At 34.2% G+C, this 16,396-nt stretch overlaps 1 protein-coding gene across 18 annotated transcripts in view; it reads right to left on the reverse strand.

Annotated features, from left to right (window-relative positions):
- The window catches only part of BIRC6 (baculoviral IAP repeat containing 6), a 150,116-nt gene that overhangs the window by 76,939 nt on the left and 56,781 nt on the right, over positions 1-16,396 (reverse strand). For 12 of the 18 annotated variants that reach the window (XR_004987346.2, XM_036434801.2, XM_036434805.2 and 9 more), the window contains 12 exons: positions 15,619-15,766; positions 14,662-14,795; positions 12,524-12,670; positions 8,326-8,513; positions 7,202-7,561; positions 6,857-6,959; positions 4,296-4,510; positions 3,916-4,124; positions 2,992-3,338; positions 2,201-2,420; positions 1,628-1,761; positions 515-652 (listed from right to left, as the gene is read on the reverse strand). Coding sequence is in view for 17 of the 18 variants with exons in the window: in XM_036434801.2 (XP_036290694.1) it covers positions 515-652; positions 1,628-1,761; positions 2,201-2,420; positions 2,992-3,338; positions 3,916-4,124; positions 4,296-4,510; positions 6,857-6,959; positions 7,202-7,561; positions 8,326-8,513; positions 12,524-12,670; positions 14,662-14,795; positions 15,619-15,766 (2,343 nt within the window). In the remaining variant the exon portion in view is untranslated. The remainder of the gene's footprint in view (positions 1-514; positions 653-1,627; positions 1,762-2,200; positions 2,421-2,991; positions 3,339-3,915; positions 4,125-4,295; positions 4,511-6,856; positions 6,960-7,201; positions 7,562-8,325; positions 8,514-12,523; positions 12,671-14,661; positions 14,796-15,618; positions 15,767-16,396) is intronic. The other 6 variants (XM_036434798.2, XM_036434796.2, XM_036434800.2 and 3 more) reach the window with 5 other exon arrangements.

Below are 16,396 nucleotides of genomic sequence, written 5' to 3' on the forward strand. Positions count from 1 at the left end.
TTTCCCTTCATTTTAAAAGTTGCCTCAAGACTATGAAGAACGATTACAACAAAAATCTGAGAATTTCTAGAAGTATAAAAGCCATTTGTAATTAATAGAACTGTACTTTATAATGGTAAATGAAATGACACTATACTAAAGTAACATAAAACAAAAGAAGTCTTCACATATTTCCTTTTTTAAAACTTCACATATATATGTGTGTATAAAATATATATATACATATATATAAATATACATATATATGTTGTTATTATAAACTGGTTAAATGGGTATGGGGGAAACCTCAATGAAAGACATAATTGTATTTAGAAACTAAAGTCAGGTTCAAACAAGAGGTTTGTCCATAATGTTCTTCAAAAATGAATTCTATCCTTACAAAGATTCCTGGTAAAGAAAATTCATATTTTACATAAATTACATACAGCTGGAATCTCTGAGCCAATAAATAGTTGTGGAACAACAGTGAGTCTCTCAAAAACCCCACCAACAGATTATTAAAAATTTCTGATACCTGTCATAAACCTCTCCCTGTCTTTACCATTCAACGGCTTCTTTGCAGCTGCTGCTTCATCTTCAACAGTTGACACATAATCCAGCAACCTGGACACCAGCATAACAACCCAACTGATCATGGGAATATCTAGTACCCCTATATAGAGATGGGAGGTTAAAATATAATCAGGAGACTCTAAAAGTCCTAATGTTGTCAAATAAAATAATTATGAGATAAAACATCTTATAAATCTAAAACATACCATGTCACTACTAATACTTAATATTTATTTATAATAAGCCTCAAAACTGAAACTTAAGACCACAAATCAAGGAACGAATTGATTGTAATGGAAAACATTGCTTCATGGTACAAAAATAGAATCTTAAATATAGGTTGAATATAAAAAATAAATTGTAAACTAGCCAACAAGATATAAGATAATATCCTTAGACTTACAGGTGACTAAAATAAAAAAATCTCTCGCCGAGACCGGTTTAGCTCAATGGATAAAGCGTAGGCTTGGGGACTGAAGGGACCTGGGTTCGATTCCGGTCAAGGGCATGTACCTTGGTTGCGGGCATATCCCCAGTAGGGGGTGTGCAAGAGGCAACTGATCGATGACTCTCTCTCATCGATGTTTCTAACTCTCTCTCTCCCTTCCTCTCTGTACAAAATCAATAAAATATATTTTTTTTAAAAAATCTTTCAACTTACAATTAATAAAGTTATAAAATTGCCTCAAGACTATGAAGAAAATCAAATTTTCTCTAAGAATTTTATTTCAATAAAATTTTCTCCCTCAAATGAAACTTATTTTCAATGACCACAAAAGCAATGGTACTTTAAACCTTAAACTTAAGAAAGCTTGATTTTAGTTATGACAGTATAGAAGATACACATTATAATAGTTTCCAAGTTCAAACTCAAATAATGAAAAGATTGAAAAAGCAGGGACTATATGGAAGTCAAACACATGAAGGCTGGTCATCTAAAAAAAATATCTACATTATAAAAATAGTAACAAAATGTGCAATATTGAATATTTTTTAAAGAAGGTTAGCCTATCTAATTTCTAAAGCAATATTTACAGGAATCTTATGTTTCTACTAAAGATAACTTTTTAAATACCGTCTGTTCTCCGATGCATGGGTAACTGTGGCTGAAGAGGTGACAATAAATTATCCAACAGGTTAAGTAAGCTTTCTAATACTCCACTATTACTAAGTGATCTTTGACCAATGCAGGAAAGTAACATGAAGACCCTAAAAAGAAGATAGAAATAAAATAGTCATCATGATTCAATTTAATTAATTCAAAAAATATTTACATTGAAATTTAAGAATAATGATAGAATATTTGGTTCTAAGCAAGCTCTCTCTATATATAATATTAGTTACCTTTATCAAACTATTGATTGCATTTTCTAACTTTAACCACAAGAAATCAGGTAGAGGGAAGTGGTCCCAGATTAGAGAGGGTGCAGGCTGGGCTGAGGGACACACACCCCGCGCACAATTTCATACCCCAGGCCTCTAGTCATGTATAATCTTCAATATGCCCTTCAGTGGGCATGCTCCATCCTCTGAATAGACATACATGCTTCATTTTTCTATTCAGTATCAACATACAGATTACAAAATCTGAACACAGACCATGATAAGCATAAATCATTAATAGCAAGTCCAATATTGTCTGACCTACCTATCCTGTGGAAAGATGAGAAGCTGTTCTGAATTGTACAGTTCCTGAAGAACATTAGAGAGAAACTGACCCCACCATCTTTCAGCACCACAGAGTTGAACAAGTAGAAGACCAGTATGTAACCGTATCTTTGGGGTTCCACTGATGCACAAATGTTTAAAAAGTTCTTCACAGGCTTGGGCATGAAACGTGCTCTGCAAAACTGCAGGAACTGAGTGTCCTATTATAAAAAAGAAAACAGTAAAATTTCCCATTTAAGTGTATGCTATGATATCAAGATTAGCATGCCTAGAAATGCTTTCTTCTTTACCAGCAATCAATACACAATTATATTATCTTTATAGGTAGGATTTCAATTGCTAAATACTTGAGGAAGGGAAGAGTTCGCATTTAGATCCATTAAATTTCTTATATGTGGAATGGATAAACCAGATGGCTGTGTATGTGTGTTTGTATGTGCATCAGTAAAAACAAAATATAGCTCTTGGACAGCTCTATATTAGATTAACTATTTAGTTTTCCCTGTTGCACATTTAAACAATATTTATTATTTTGCCAGTAACACAGCAATGTGGCACATCAATGGCAGAGAGTCAAGAAAAAAAAGTAGTCCAAAAAAATCCATTAAAAAAAATACAGGGGGAAATGAATTAATCTAAAGAACAGATTTCATCTTCACATTAGAATGGTTATCATAATTAACACTACCAGGAAATATCAAGGCAACAATATAATACTCAACTAGATCACAAATATTCCCAGTCTTTAAAATACTTAAGGCAAATACAAACCATTGGAAGAGTGAAGAAGGCTTAGCAAAGTGTCCAATAAGTATCTGATGATAGTACGTAATTGCTCTGTGGAAGACGTCTGAATTAAATCTCTTGGATTTGATGTTTCATTCAGCATCTTCCTACTTGCGCCTAGAGCTACTCTGAGCCTCTGCACTGCATTGTGAGCCAAATTAAGTTGAAGCTGTAGCTGAATACAGTCCTGATAGGAGGAGAAAACTCTGCTGTCTTCCTCAACTGCCTTATCTGGCTTCCGCAAGAAGTACTGTGCATTGTTAGCACTGTTGAGAGGAGGAAGATCTATACTTTGCAAAAGAGTTTCTAGTCGATGACAAGCTAAATTATACCTGTAAGTAAAAACAATTGAACAGAATCATTCTTGCAATGTTCTTTAATGTACATTTATGAATATACACTAAAATTTAAATTTCTAAAGCATGTTAACCCAACCATTTAAAAAATTAATCATTTGTTAAGTACTACATACAGCCAATTATTTAATTGCAATATATCAATGTATTAAACATTATTGTAACATACTAATACCCTACTTCCTTCTGCTCTTTTCTATACATTTATGAAAAGACATTATTTGAAAAATAAATGCAAGGGATTATACAAAATATAATGGTTTGTCCTAGCCAGTTTGGCTCCGTGGACAGACTGTCGGCCCGTGGACTGAAGGGTCCTGGATTCACTTCCAGTGAAGGGCACGTGCCCAGGTTGCCAGCACAATCCCCAGCAGGGGGTGTGCAGGAGGCAAGTGATTAATGATTCTCTGATCACTGATGTTTCTCTGTCTCTCCATCTCCTTTCCTCTCTGAAATCAATAAAAATATTTTATATATATATATATATATATAATATATATATATATATATATGATTTCAATAAGATTAAAATATTCTGCAATTTTCTAACAACCTGCACTGTATATCCTCCTGTAGAGCAATCATCATTGCTAAATGCTGGTCAATTTCTGGCTGGTTTGCAGATTCTCCTTCTCCCCTTAGAGGATCATGCATTAACTTCAGTTCACTCTCCCAAGACAAGATGTAGGTATGACCGTAGTAAAATCCTAATGGGATTTTGGCTCTGGCATTTGTACTTCCATAACGTCCAATGACAGTGATCTGAAATTAAAAATATACATATATACACTCACCTTCAACAACAGAAATCTGAGTAATGTACTTAAAATTTTGATTTAGTTATACATTTTAATTATATGTCTGAGTATTTTTCATAACTTATCAGAAACATAGAAAATGTATCAATTATATCACTTTCTTGAAGTTCTTTACCTTCATGAATCTGCACACTGGAGGTGGTATCAAGTCATGAAGAATTAGTGAATGGGTGCTTATATCAGTTGCTACTACCAATCGCCTCCCATCCACCTCTTCTCCTAATGTCCAAATGTCAATTGACAAGGAGGCCAAGTCTCCACAAGTGGGAATCAATACATCAGTCAACAGTATTGGTCTGCCAAAATCCAAGGTCACAAACCTTCTTGCTCCTATGAGACAGAGAAAAAGCAACAGCAATTGATCAAAAATACCATATATCAATTAACCAAAAGATATACTATAAAAGTTCTTAAAAAAAGAAATTAACTTAAATACAAATAAATGAGAAGTTAATATTTCCATTCAAAAAATACCTGAAACCTCAATCTATGTTACTTTGAACACCGAGACTTAAATTTAAAAAAATAAAATAAATAAATAAACCCTATCTGATTTGGCTCAGTAGATAGAGCGTCAGCTGGGAACTGAAGGGTCCCAGATTCAAATCCAGTCAAGGGTAAATTCTGGGGTTGCAGGTTCAATACCCATTGGGGAACATGCAAGAGGCAGCCAATCAATGATATTCTCTCATCACTGATGTTTCTCTCTCCCCCTCTCTGTTGCTCTCTGAAATAAAAATATATTTAAAAAATATGTATATACACACAATAATAAGTTGTTACTATAAAGGTGATCAACTATACATAAATACTTAATTTTAAAACATCAGACCAAAAAAATAAGATATAGATTAATTCTATAAAGTACCTATCTATTCTTCTTTCAACTAGTGGGTCTTTCTTTAAAAAGTTCACAACTAGATGTATATCACATTGTAACACTTGATTTTTGTTTCCTTAAGCTTTGTTTCACTTCTTACAGAGTTATATCTTACATTGAGGATAAAATACATGGTAAAATTATAAGGCTGAAATAACATGTAGTTATTACTATCACTAAAAAAAATCCCTTAGCAAGGTCCTCTAATGGACAGATACAGCTTATCTCAAACATTGTTCTTTCCCACCCCCACCCCCCACGGCCAGTCCTGACACACCCCTGTTTTTTAGCTACTCAGCATGAGATGCTTATACTAAGGAAAGGCAAGAATGATGTGAAAGGAAAGGAAGAGCAGATTTGCATGGCTCATCTCACACACTTCAGGTTTAGGCTCAATTAGTGAAACACAAAGCAGAGTCATTAATAACACTTTAGTTCTTTTTACTTCTTACTGGGCTGGAGTGAGGGGCAGCTAGTAATCTGTACTCCTACATTTTACAGTAAAGAAACCCAAGTAAATAAACCCAACTAGAGCGATTCTCAATGGAGCTAGTTTAAAGCAGGCAGTTACCAATACTTTCCTAAACAAAAAAACTATGAACCACACACACACACACAAATTCCCCTCCCTAGGTTTAGTTCCCAAAGTCAATTCCATAGATTAAAAAAAACAAATCATAGTGTAAACTACTGCTCACATTTCGTAAGACTGCACAAGAAACTACGGATTAAATATTATATACACTAAAATTGTTACCAATGAATGATTAATTGGCAGAAAACACGATTTCAACTTTTGCTATTTAAAAAAAAAATCTCTCTTCTAAAGAGAATAAATATGCAATAGATTAAATAAGGTTCAACTATTGCTATAATGAGAAGTTACACAGGCCCTGGATTGTTTGGGTCAGTGGATAGAGCATCAGCCTAAGGACCAAAGGGTCCCAGGTTTGTCTCCCATCAAGGGCTCGCACCTCGGTTGCAGGATCCTCCCCAGCCCAAGCCCTGGTCAGGGCGTGTGCAGGAGGCAACCAATCGATGTGTTTCTCTGACATTGATATTTCTCTGTGTCTTTCCCACTTCCTTCCACTCTCTCTAAAAATCAATGGAAAAGTATCTTCAGGTGAGGATTAAAATAAATAAACAAAAAAAAGTGACACAGTATGCAATATATTCATGTACTGCCTCCTATAAAACATACTTAAGGATTTTGTTGAATTCCACTGCTGCTCAAACCAAAAAAATAATTGGTAGGATTATAAGGTAAAAATTGCCTATAGCTTATTACTAGTAAACATGATCTAATTGAAACCACCTATCAGGATCACAGGTCTCTACCATTAAAGCAGGGTATACACTTAGTTAAAATTTCAATTATCCAGAGACTATTAAGTGTTATTAATCTTACTTTGTTATTACAATCTGCAGTAAATCTTTCTGCTATTCTCAAGAAATGGTCCCAATAACAGAATGTTAGTCTTAGAAATACTACTTCTTTAAGTATAATTTCTACTGTAATGCTATTTGAGCAGCTACATTGAAGGCAAATATTTGTTAACTATAGTTCAACAGGCAAGATTCATTGGGGGGAAAATCAAATCCATTGGTTAGACAGAACTAGTGAACCTATTCTGCAGCACTGTTCCCTTCAATTTGGTAAGCACATATCTTGAGCCGCTGATAAAGGATACTTACTCAAGAACAAATGTATTAGTAAAGAAAAATCAAACTACAGAATATTAAGTCTTCAAAACCCAACAGACTATGCGAGAAAAAGATTTTAAGAAAAAGCTTACCTGAATGCATTCGTTCGATAATAATGGACTGGTGAGGTGGAGGTTGAAGAAAATGTGAAGCATGAGAAATTGCAAGGGCTAGACCAGAACCACCAAGTGGATTCTAGAAAAGAAAAAAGTACACCTTTATATTGATATTATTCTTGGCTCTAGAAAAACTAGTAACCATAATATCAAAATAACAGGTTTCACTATCTAATATATATTCTATAATATTTTATAAAAAAACAATCAAATTTGCTGTATTAAGTTGGTAAAATAAAATTTTGCCTTCTAAAATTAGCATGTATTTCAAGTTATTTTTAACTGTCTAAGCAAATACCTATTTAAAATATAATACTTTACCACTCTGGACTTGTTGGAATTTTTGTTATGTGCAGCAAGATTGACTGCTGGGGGGTCAATAACTGAGCCTGGGAAAAGTTGTGCAAGTTCAGCATTAATCACAACGGAAACCGCTTCATTAGGTGGTGTGAGCGGTGGAGTCATAAAAAGTGGTGTTGTTTTTGGAGTGGGTGGAATAACATCAGATGGATGAATGAAGAATCCAGGGGCTGCCACTGGGTTGGAAGGCACAGAGTTGTGAACAGAACCACCGACTGCTGCTACTGCTGCCGCTGCTGCTGCTGACGTTGCTGCTGCGGCTGAGGCTGCCGCAGCTGCTGCAGCTGTTGTCTGATGTAACTTGGCTTCCAGCTTTGCTTTCTGTAAAAAAAGGAAAAGCAACACATATAGACTAACCCTGCCCCCCTAAATTGTGGGGAATACTACATGGATATATAGGATGAAGATAAACATGCATAAATATATCCTAAATAATGAAATTAAATAAAAAGTGGACAACACATATAAGGGGTATTTCTTTGCTATGTATATTTCACTTAAAATCTGCTATAAAATTTCCTGAGCATTTGGGAACTAGGACTTTCTCATATCAAACATGGCAAAGAAGAAAAATAAGAAAACAAAGTTCTCCTAAAAACAAAATATTAACAGGAAATGGACTCTCATATGTTACCTAACCTGGTACAATTTGTCACCTGGAATTGTATATGCTATTTTTAGATCATGATGAAATCTCTAAAACATGTCATTATTATTAAATTTTAAATCATGCTAATTTGACTGGACTTTAAAATATTATTTTAGATTCTTCAATCCATATAAGTAGCAAATGGTAACTACAATGTTTGACCAATAGTGGTGAAACATATATAAGAATGGATTTTACATAAAGATTGCAAAAAAATCATCAATTATATTACCTAAATTGTATATCAAATAACATGTATTTATATTATTTTTTTATTTACGCATATCACAAAAACTTTACCTCAATTTTTGTAGAAAATGCTTAGTTCAGATCAGCCAACCTACTTTCCTTTATGAAAATAATGGTCATTTTACAGTACTTTTTCAGCTTTTGAAGTTTAGAGACAGCATGAACAAAGAGCCAAATGGTCTCCAACCTGTTGCTGAAGCTTCAAAAGCTGCTGCTGTTTCTCTTGCAGCACCTGTAGCTGTTGCTCGGCTGAAGCCATTGCATGAGAGAGAGACTGCAAAGCTACCTGGGCTGCTGAACTCAGGGCTGTCGAAGCTTCCCCAACTGTCCCCGTTGATAGTCCACCTACTGCAGGAGTAACCCCGAAGGAACTCACTGGCATAAGACAAGGGGGAAAAAACAGGATGAAGAAAAGATTCACAGAGAAACACATTCAAAGTACTATACCATTATGACACTAAAACTATAGTTAATTTTCACTTTGAAAGACAGAAATCTAGAGAGTATAAATAAGGAAATCTTAATATTAAAAATCTATTTATAATAATACTATTCAAGTTTAAGTGATCCAGGAATGACTTCAAAGTCAAATAAAAATTAATCCAATATACACTTAAATTTTAAAATATTTTTAGTATAGTTTATAATAAGAGAAAAAGAAGGACCCAGCAATTTCACTTCTGGGTATTTATATTATACAAAGAAACCCAAAACACCAAATCAAAAAGAGATATGCACACATATGGTCACTGCAACATTATTTATAATTAGCCAAGATATGGAGGCAACCTAAGTAACCATCAGTAGACTAATAAAATAGTGCATATATACAATGAAATATGATTCAGTCATAAAAAAATAAAATCTTTTTTTAAGTATATTTTTAATTGATTTTTTACAGAGAGGACGAGAGAAGGATAGAGAGTTAGAAACATCGATGAGAGAGAAACATCGATCAGCTGCCTCCTGAACACCCCACACTGGGTATGTGCCCAAGCCAAGGTACATGCCCTTAACTGGAATTGAACCTGGGATCCTTCAGTCCACAGGCCAACACTCTATCCACTGAGCCAAATTAAGCCAGGCAGAGAAAGATAAGTATTACATGATCTATTCATTTGTGGAATATAATGATGAACAAAAATAGATCCAGAGACAGAGAAACATCAATCAGAATGTCAAACCTCAGAAAAAGTAGGGGAAAGTTTGGGTAATGGGGAGAGATCAACCAAAGGATTTATATGCATGCATATGAGCCTAATCAAGGGACATGGACATCAGGGGGGTGGGGGCATAAATGGGAGGTGGGGGTAATGGGGGAATAAGGACACATATGTAATACCTTAATCAATAAAGAAAAAAAATTTTAAAAAGAGAAAAAATAGAATAAAATGATGCCATTTGCAACTACATGGATAGACCTAGACAGTTTTATGCTAAGTAAAATAACGCTTACAAAAACAGATAAATGCCAGATGATTTCACTTGTATGTGAAATATATACTAAAAAAAAAAAAGCAGAACAAGAAATACAGAGAACATTTTGACCATTGCCAGATGAAAGGTGCTTTAGGGAAATGGGTGAAAAATGTGAAGAGATTAAGAACAAATAGGTAGTTACAGAATAGTCACAGGGATGTAAAGTGCAGCATAGGAAATATAGTCAATAATATTGTATGCCAAAACCGGTTTGGCTCAGTGGATAGACCATCAGCCTGCAAACTAAAAGGTCCTGGGTTCAATTCCGGTCAAGGGCATGGTGCCTTGGTTGCGGGCACATTCCCAGAGGATATGCAGGATGCAGCTGACCAATGTCTCTCTTTCATCGATGTTTCTAACTCTCTATCCTTCTCTCTTCCTCTCTGTAAAAAATCAACAAAATATATTTAAAAATAAATAAATAATATTGTAATAACCATGTACAGTGTCAGGAGGATACTAGATTTAAACAGGGTGATCACTTCCTACGTTATATAAATGTCTAATCACTGGGTTGTATATCTGAAATTAATATAATATTGTATGTCAACTATAATTGATAAGTAAAAAATTATTTTAAAAAATATTTTCAGCCTGAAAACTTCATTTAATATAGATAAAATGAAAATAAAAAATGAGAGTGACCTCGTCAGACAATTTGAACATAAGAAATTTGCTTTACAAACGTTTCTTAAAAGCAACAATACTTCCTTCTCACTCCAGACCAAAAAAGCTTATCATTTTAAAGCGCAACCTAGACAGAGTCTGGTTTGCACAGAATATGTAAACCAGTTTCATACCATAAGCTCCCAGAACACTAACATAGAGAGAGGAGTGTCCAAGTCACAAATAGTAGGGCCCATACATCTTACTCATGAATATTAATATCATTAAAGGTCTTATAAAGTCCTACAAGTTAAAACATTTCTTTGACTTTTGCACTTCACTATTATTCAAATATAGATTATAACAGAACTATTTTCCCATTAAATATTGATGGAAATAAATATTTTTGGAAAACTTTCAAAAAAGCTGGGATAAAAACAACTTCACAACTTAATCAAAGAGGTCATCACAAAACAAGAAATAAAGGCCAAGTCTAATCAACAGCATTAATACTTATTTTAACAGGCCTTTATTAGAAAGTTATATTGGGGAAAGACAATTGCTACAATAATAACCAATGTTTAGTGTGCATTACCAGTGACACTGTTTTCCTTAACTACTATATTCAAAAGATGAACAACCCTGAGAGTCAGATACTATGATTCTGGGGTGTTTGGTTTTTTTTTGGTGATTCAGTAAAGAATGGCTCAGAAAAGTTACGCTGTAGAGCTGATGGTGGTCAAATCAGGATTAGAACCAAAAGTAATATACCAAAGTCAATGTGAGACACAGTGCCAAGCATAAAACTAACATCAACTCATTTATTCCTTACAATAGCACATAAGTAGATATTATTCTTGTGCACTTCATAGATAATGAACCTAAAGTTGAGAGAGGTATGATCATAAATCCTTAAAAGGAAAAAGAGGAGGTAATCTGACAGTCTATCTTAACATCCAACAATGGCTATATTAGACCAGAATTCAGATATAAACTATTAAAAACTTAAGCTACAATAAACAAGATAGCAATAACAACAAAACTGTGAATAGCCATGCCCACCAGCCACACAGAGTATGCAAATTATCACAACCAAGATGGCTGTGGCCACAGAGAGCAGGAGGGAGGCTTGGGTTTCTCTGGCAACGGAAGCAGCCAAGCTTTCCACCTGCCCTCACTGGCCTAAGCCTCCACTCAAGGCTACAAAATTTCCATTATAGAAGGTAAACAAATCCGAACAGAAATGGCTGCTGCCTCAGAGTGAGCAGAAGGCTTGGCTCTGCTCCAGGTTACAAAGTTTCAATTGTAGAAAGTAAATATATCCCAGGTACCAGGGCCTCTACTTGGTACCTGGGATATATGTCGATTGTAGTATAAAAATAAATTTGTACAAATGTGACTATTATAGTCCAAGAAAACAAAAGCAAATTTTGACCCTTTTGGCATTTACATATAAAAGAAACATTACAAACTAATTTAATTTTAAATTAAAATTATCATCATTATACATAATCCATGAATTTCACTTAGTATTTACTGCCACAACTGGAAGATATAAGATGATTCTGTATAAAGAGTACTCAAATAAAGAACTAATAAGTTTCTTTTAAACCCTTTGTCATTCTGAAGCCAAGGACAAGTTTAAATTTTTCATGACTTCTCTTGAAAATTGATTTTACTTTCTGTTCAAGTGTTAGAAGATAATAAAGATATACAAAATGAGACATCCCACTGATTATTCATTTAAAACATCAGCAAAACCACACTGTTCAACATATTCAAATATTGGTTCATAAGTCTGAAGTTGCATTAAACTAGCAGGAAAAATGGTACTCCCTCTTTACTCATCTCAAACTTCTCAAAGCATTGCACCAAATATACCTTTAACTTCAACTGAAAGAAATAAAATAATATGATGCCAAAACTACACAAAAGACTGACATCAACTTTTGATGATTATTGAAACTGGATAATGGAAATATAGTCTATTGTTCTCCTCCTCTTCCCTCTATTTTCATTACGTTTAATATTTTCCAAATTAAAAAACTTCTCAATATACACACACATAAAAACCCATAAGATTTAAAATAGTGCACTAGAGGGTAGAACAAAAAAATCCTATAAAGATTTAAAGTATAAAACTACTTATAATATTTCCCCAAAATGTTCCTCCTATTAATAAATTTTTACTTAAGAAACTTATTAAGTACTGGAAACAGATACTTAAATCCTTATGTCACTTAATATTTATACAGCTCATAATATATAAAAGAATGTAAATAATAAAAGAAGGTATATACCAATAAACGTACTTGCATCATCCCTTTCAATTCTGGTTCCATCACTAGTTGACACACAAGTAAAGTGTAGGGGTTCAACTTCTAGTAGTCCAGTGAGAGATGTGAAACTACCCTCAGCAGCTGTGCAACTACTGACCTTTCCATTTCCTAATGCAAAAAAGACACAAGTTTTATAGTATTGAATAAATCTTTAAAAGGCAACAGTCACATGAGAATAATAGTGCTAGTCCAATTTTAATTACAGAAGGCATATTAAACAAACACACAACCCTTACATAACGCTTCACAATTGATATGGTACTAAGAAAACTCACAAGCAGAAGATACTGTCCTTGTTACGAAAGCAGAATTGCATTAAAATAACTCAGTGTCCATTCACATTAATAAGAAACAATAACGAGTGATAGATTTTAAGTGAGAGAAAATAATAAATCAGCTACTTCCAATAGCTATTGCGCAATCTGTTATTTGCATCAAATCAGAATATAATATCAACTGTATAAATATGCCACTAAGTAGATAAATAAACATTCCAAAGTATGAGTAAGTCTGTAAATGTTTTATATTTTATATATATTGTCAATTTTTAAAATGAGGCATACTACTTTATAATCATACAAAGAGTGACCTCTGAACGCATAATAATCTGGCCACTCAGTGTATATCTCAATAATAAAAGGCTAATATGCAAATTGTCCCTTCAACCAGCAGGCAAGCCAGCCAATCATTCATGTCTCCTTCCCCTGGCCAGGCTGGCTAGACCTACCCATCCACAAATTCATGCACTGGGCCTCTATTACACACACACACACACACACACACACACACACACACACAGTGGCCAATTGTGCATTCAGAGATCATAATAATCTGGCCTCTGTGTATAGTAAAAAAATATATATCATGTGTATAGTAAAAATATAGTAAAAAAATATATATCATGTGTGTATAGTAAAAAAATATATATCATATGGTCACAACTATTCTATATATAATAATAAAAGCCTAATATGGTAAGTATCTGGTCATCCATTCAACCAATAAAAGCATAATATGCTAAGATTGATCAACTACTTGCTATGAGATGCACTGACCACTAGTGGGCAGACCCTCTGACCAGATTAGCTTGCTACTGGTGTCAGGCCAATAGGGACTAAGCGAGACAGACCAGACACACCCTGGACCCCTCCCACATTCCCTCCCTGGTTGGCAACTTCCCGCATCATTCGCTGGCCCCAATCATGAACCAGTGGGGTCCCTCAGCCTGGCCTGCACATTCTCACAATCCAGGACCCCTCACAGAATATCAGAGAGCTGGTTTCGGTCCAATCCCACAGGCAAGGCCGAGGGATCCCACTGGTAGGGGATGTGCAGGAGGCAGCCAATCAATGATTCTGCCCCCACCCACCTTGGTTGCCTGTCCCAACCCCAACGGGACAACAGGCACCTGCCAGCCGGGGGAGGAACCAGGAGGTTGGTCAGTAGGCCACATCTGCTGATCGGGGCCTGTGGACCGGGGGCAACTCCTGCATTGAGCGTATCCCTCCTGGTGGTCAGTGCACATCATAGCGACTAGTCGTTCCATCGTAATGATCACTTAGGCTTTTATATATATAGATGTTATAGTCAATTCAATTCTTCAATTCTAAATGTATTTTCTTCAGAAATGTTTACATTACATATAACACTGTGCATAAAGTTTTCCTCAGTAGAGTGGAATGGTAGATGCAGAAAATTATTTTTCTTTCTGCACCTTTGTTTATTACAACAAGTACATTCTAATTTTATTTTTAGTGTGAAATATGTTCTTTGATTTAAAGACAGGAAAAGCACACCAAATATAAGTGAAAAGACCACAACAAGTAATAAAATTTTTAATACTCTCTTTTGAGTATTAAAGTCAAACTGACATGCAATGAAACATAAAAAACAAGTTCACATCTCTTTCAAAAATAGCCTTAATAATGGAGGGATGGGAGATTAAGTAGGAAAGGCAAATAGTTTAATGATTCATATATGTTAAGTTCTAAATTTTAGTTTTTAAAGGTAAAATATAGAAACTATAATCTAAGAATACAATGGTAGCTTAAATACAAGTTTTAAAATTCAGAAATTCCTTTAATAAAATAAGTTACTACCTGAAAGGACATCCGACAAATCAATTTCATCTGATTGAACACCAATGCTGCTGTTGTATACATTTTTACAAGTAGAGCCACTCATTTCTAAATCAAAGAGGACTGGATCAAATGGTGAGCTATATAATCCATATCTGAAAAACAAAATAATGTCCTAAAAATTTTCCTGTCAACCATCTAATTAACAAATTACCTATTTACTTGGTTTTAAAAGAAGTTTGAAACAGGGCAGAAAGAGATGCTAACCAGGTTTAACCCATTAAATTCAGTGAATCTCAACTGTGATCTCTGTAAACCTATACTCCAAAAGACAAAGTCCAGAGTCAACAAATGTGATCCCAATAAGCTGGCAGCTAATGAATCCACACTGAATCTTCTACTGCAGATTGAAGCATGGGAGAGATATGAGGCAGCCCTTCCTCACCACAATCACTACATTACCCAGGAAAAGGTACAAAGGCTTTGAGTAAAATTCCATCAAAATCGAGATTTCCAATTTAAAAATGGTTACTAAACCATTGTGCAACTCTATTTTATTTCATTATGTTGAAGTGTTAGGTAATTAATCAGTAGATAAAGAATACTGGTTAAGGGCTATAAGTGACTTACATAATTCTGCCCATGAAGTTTTAACAATAGAGAAACAAATTACTTTAAATCCTTCTTCTATTAGCAAGAAATAGAATTTTTAAATATTTTATTATTATTAGCCTTATGAATAACTATCTTCAGGACTTCCAAAATTGGTAAACAGAATCATTTCAGGAAAGAAAAAGAAAAAAAGAAAAAAAGGCAGGGGAAAAGAAAGGCTATTATCATTTGGGAAAAGATTGGGTAGAATTTCAATATATTTTTGTAAGAAAAAATGGTTTTTAAGCAAATAAGTGACAGTACTATGTAAAGGTGGTACCATGTCCAGAAAGGCCCACTATTTAGTCATTATATCTATTAAAATACCTTGTCTGAAGTAAAGCCTCCATTGGCGTTAGCCTGTCCTGTAACTGTCTGGACACAGCAGTAAGCAAAGATGCACAAGCTGTACTGCACCCAGCCAAATCTTCATCTTTAACATAATTCAGTAAGACAAAATACCAATAGACAGAACCTGAAAACAACAAAAATCAACGTCTCCTCATTTTTCTCTAACAAAGAAAACTTCAGATTACATATTTATCAGTGTCTCCTTTTCCTAGACACACTTTCTTACAGCTTGCAATTTACAAAGAAGGACCAACTTACACGTTCCTAACTACACATTTAGATTTTCAATAACATGAGATGACTCTGAGGGACATTTTGGAATAGGTAGAAACATATAAAGATGTCAGAGCCTTCAAGCCATCCATCCTGAAATACTGTTTCTCTGTAGCACTAAAATTTTCTAGAACAATGTATGGCATCATTGAGTTACATACAACTAACACACCTTACTAAGCAAGTGAATACAGTATAGTTATTCTTTACTGACAATAAATACAGACCAATATTGCTTAAAAGATGATCATGGTGATGTATTTTAATACTCTTTTATAAAATTTGAGATATCTAAGTACACACCAAAATTTTAAGCATTTCACTTCTCAGATTACTGTCAACAAAATATTTTAATCATAGAAAACTATTAAATGATCAACCAAATCCAAAATATCCTACTCTATATAACATAGAGTTAAGAGTTTTGCCTACTATATATTTAAGGTAACAATAAACAGACTATCTAAATTAAGATAGTGCC

Source organism: Pipistrellus kuhlii, unplaced genomic scaffold (assembly GCF_014108245.1).
Source record: "Pipistrellus kuhlii isolate mPipKuh1 unplaced genomic scaffold, mPipKuh1.p scaffold_m20_p_13, whole genome shotgun sequence".
NCBI lineage: Eukaryota > Metazoa > Chordata > Mammalia > Chiroptera > Vespertilionidae > Pipistrellus > Pipistrellus kuhlii.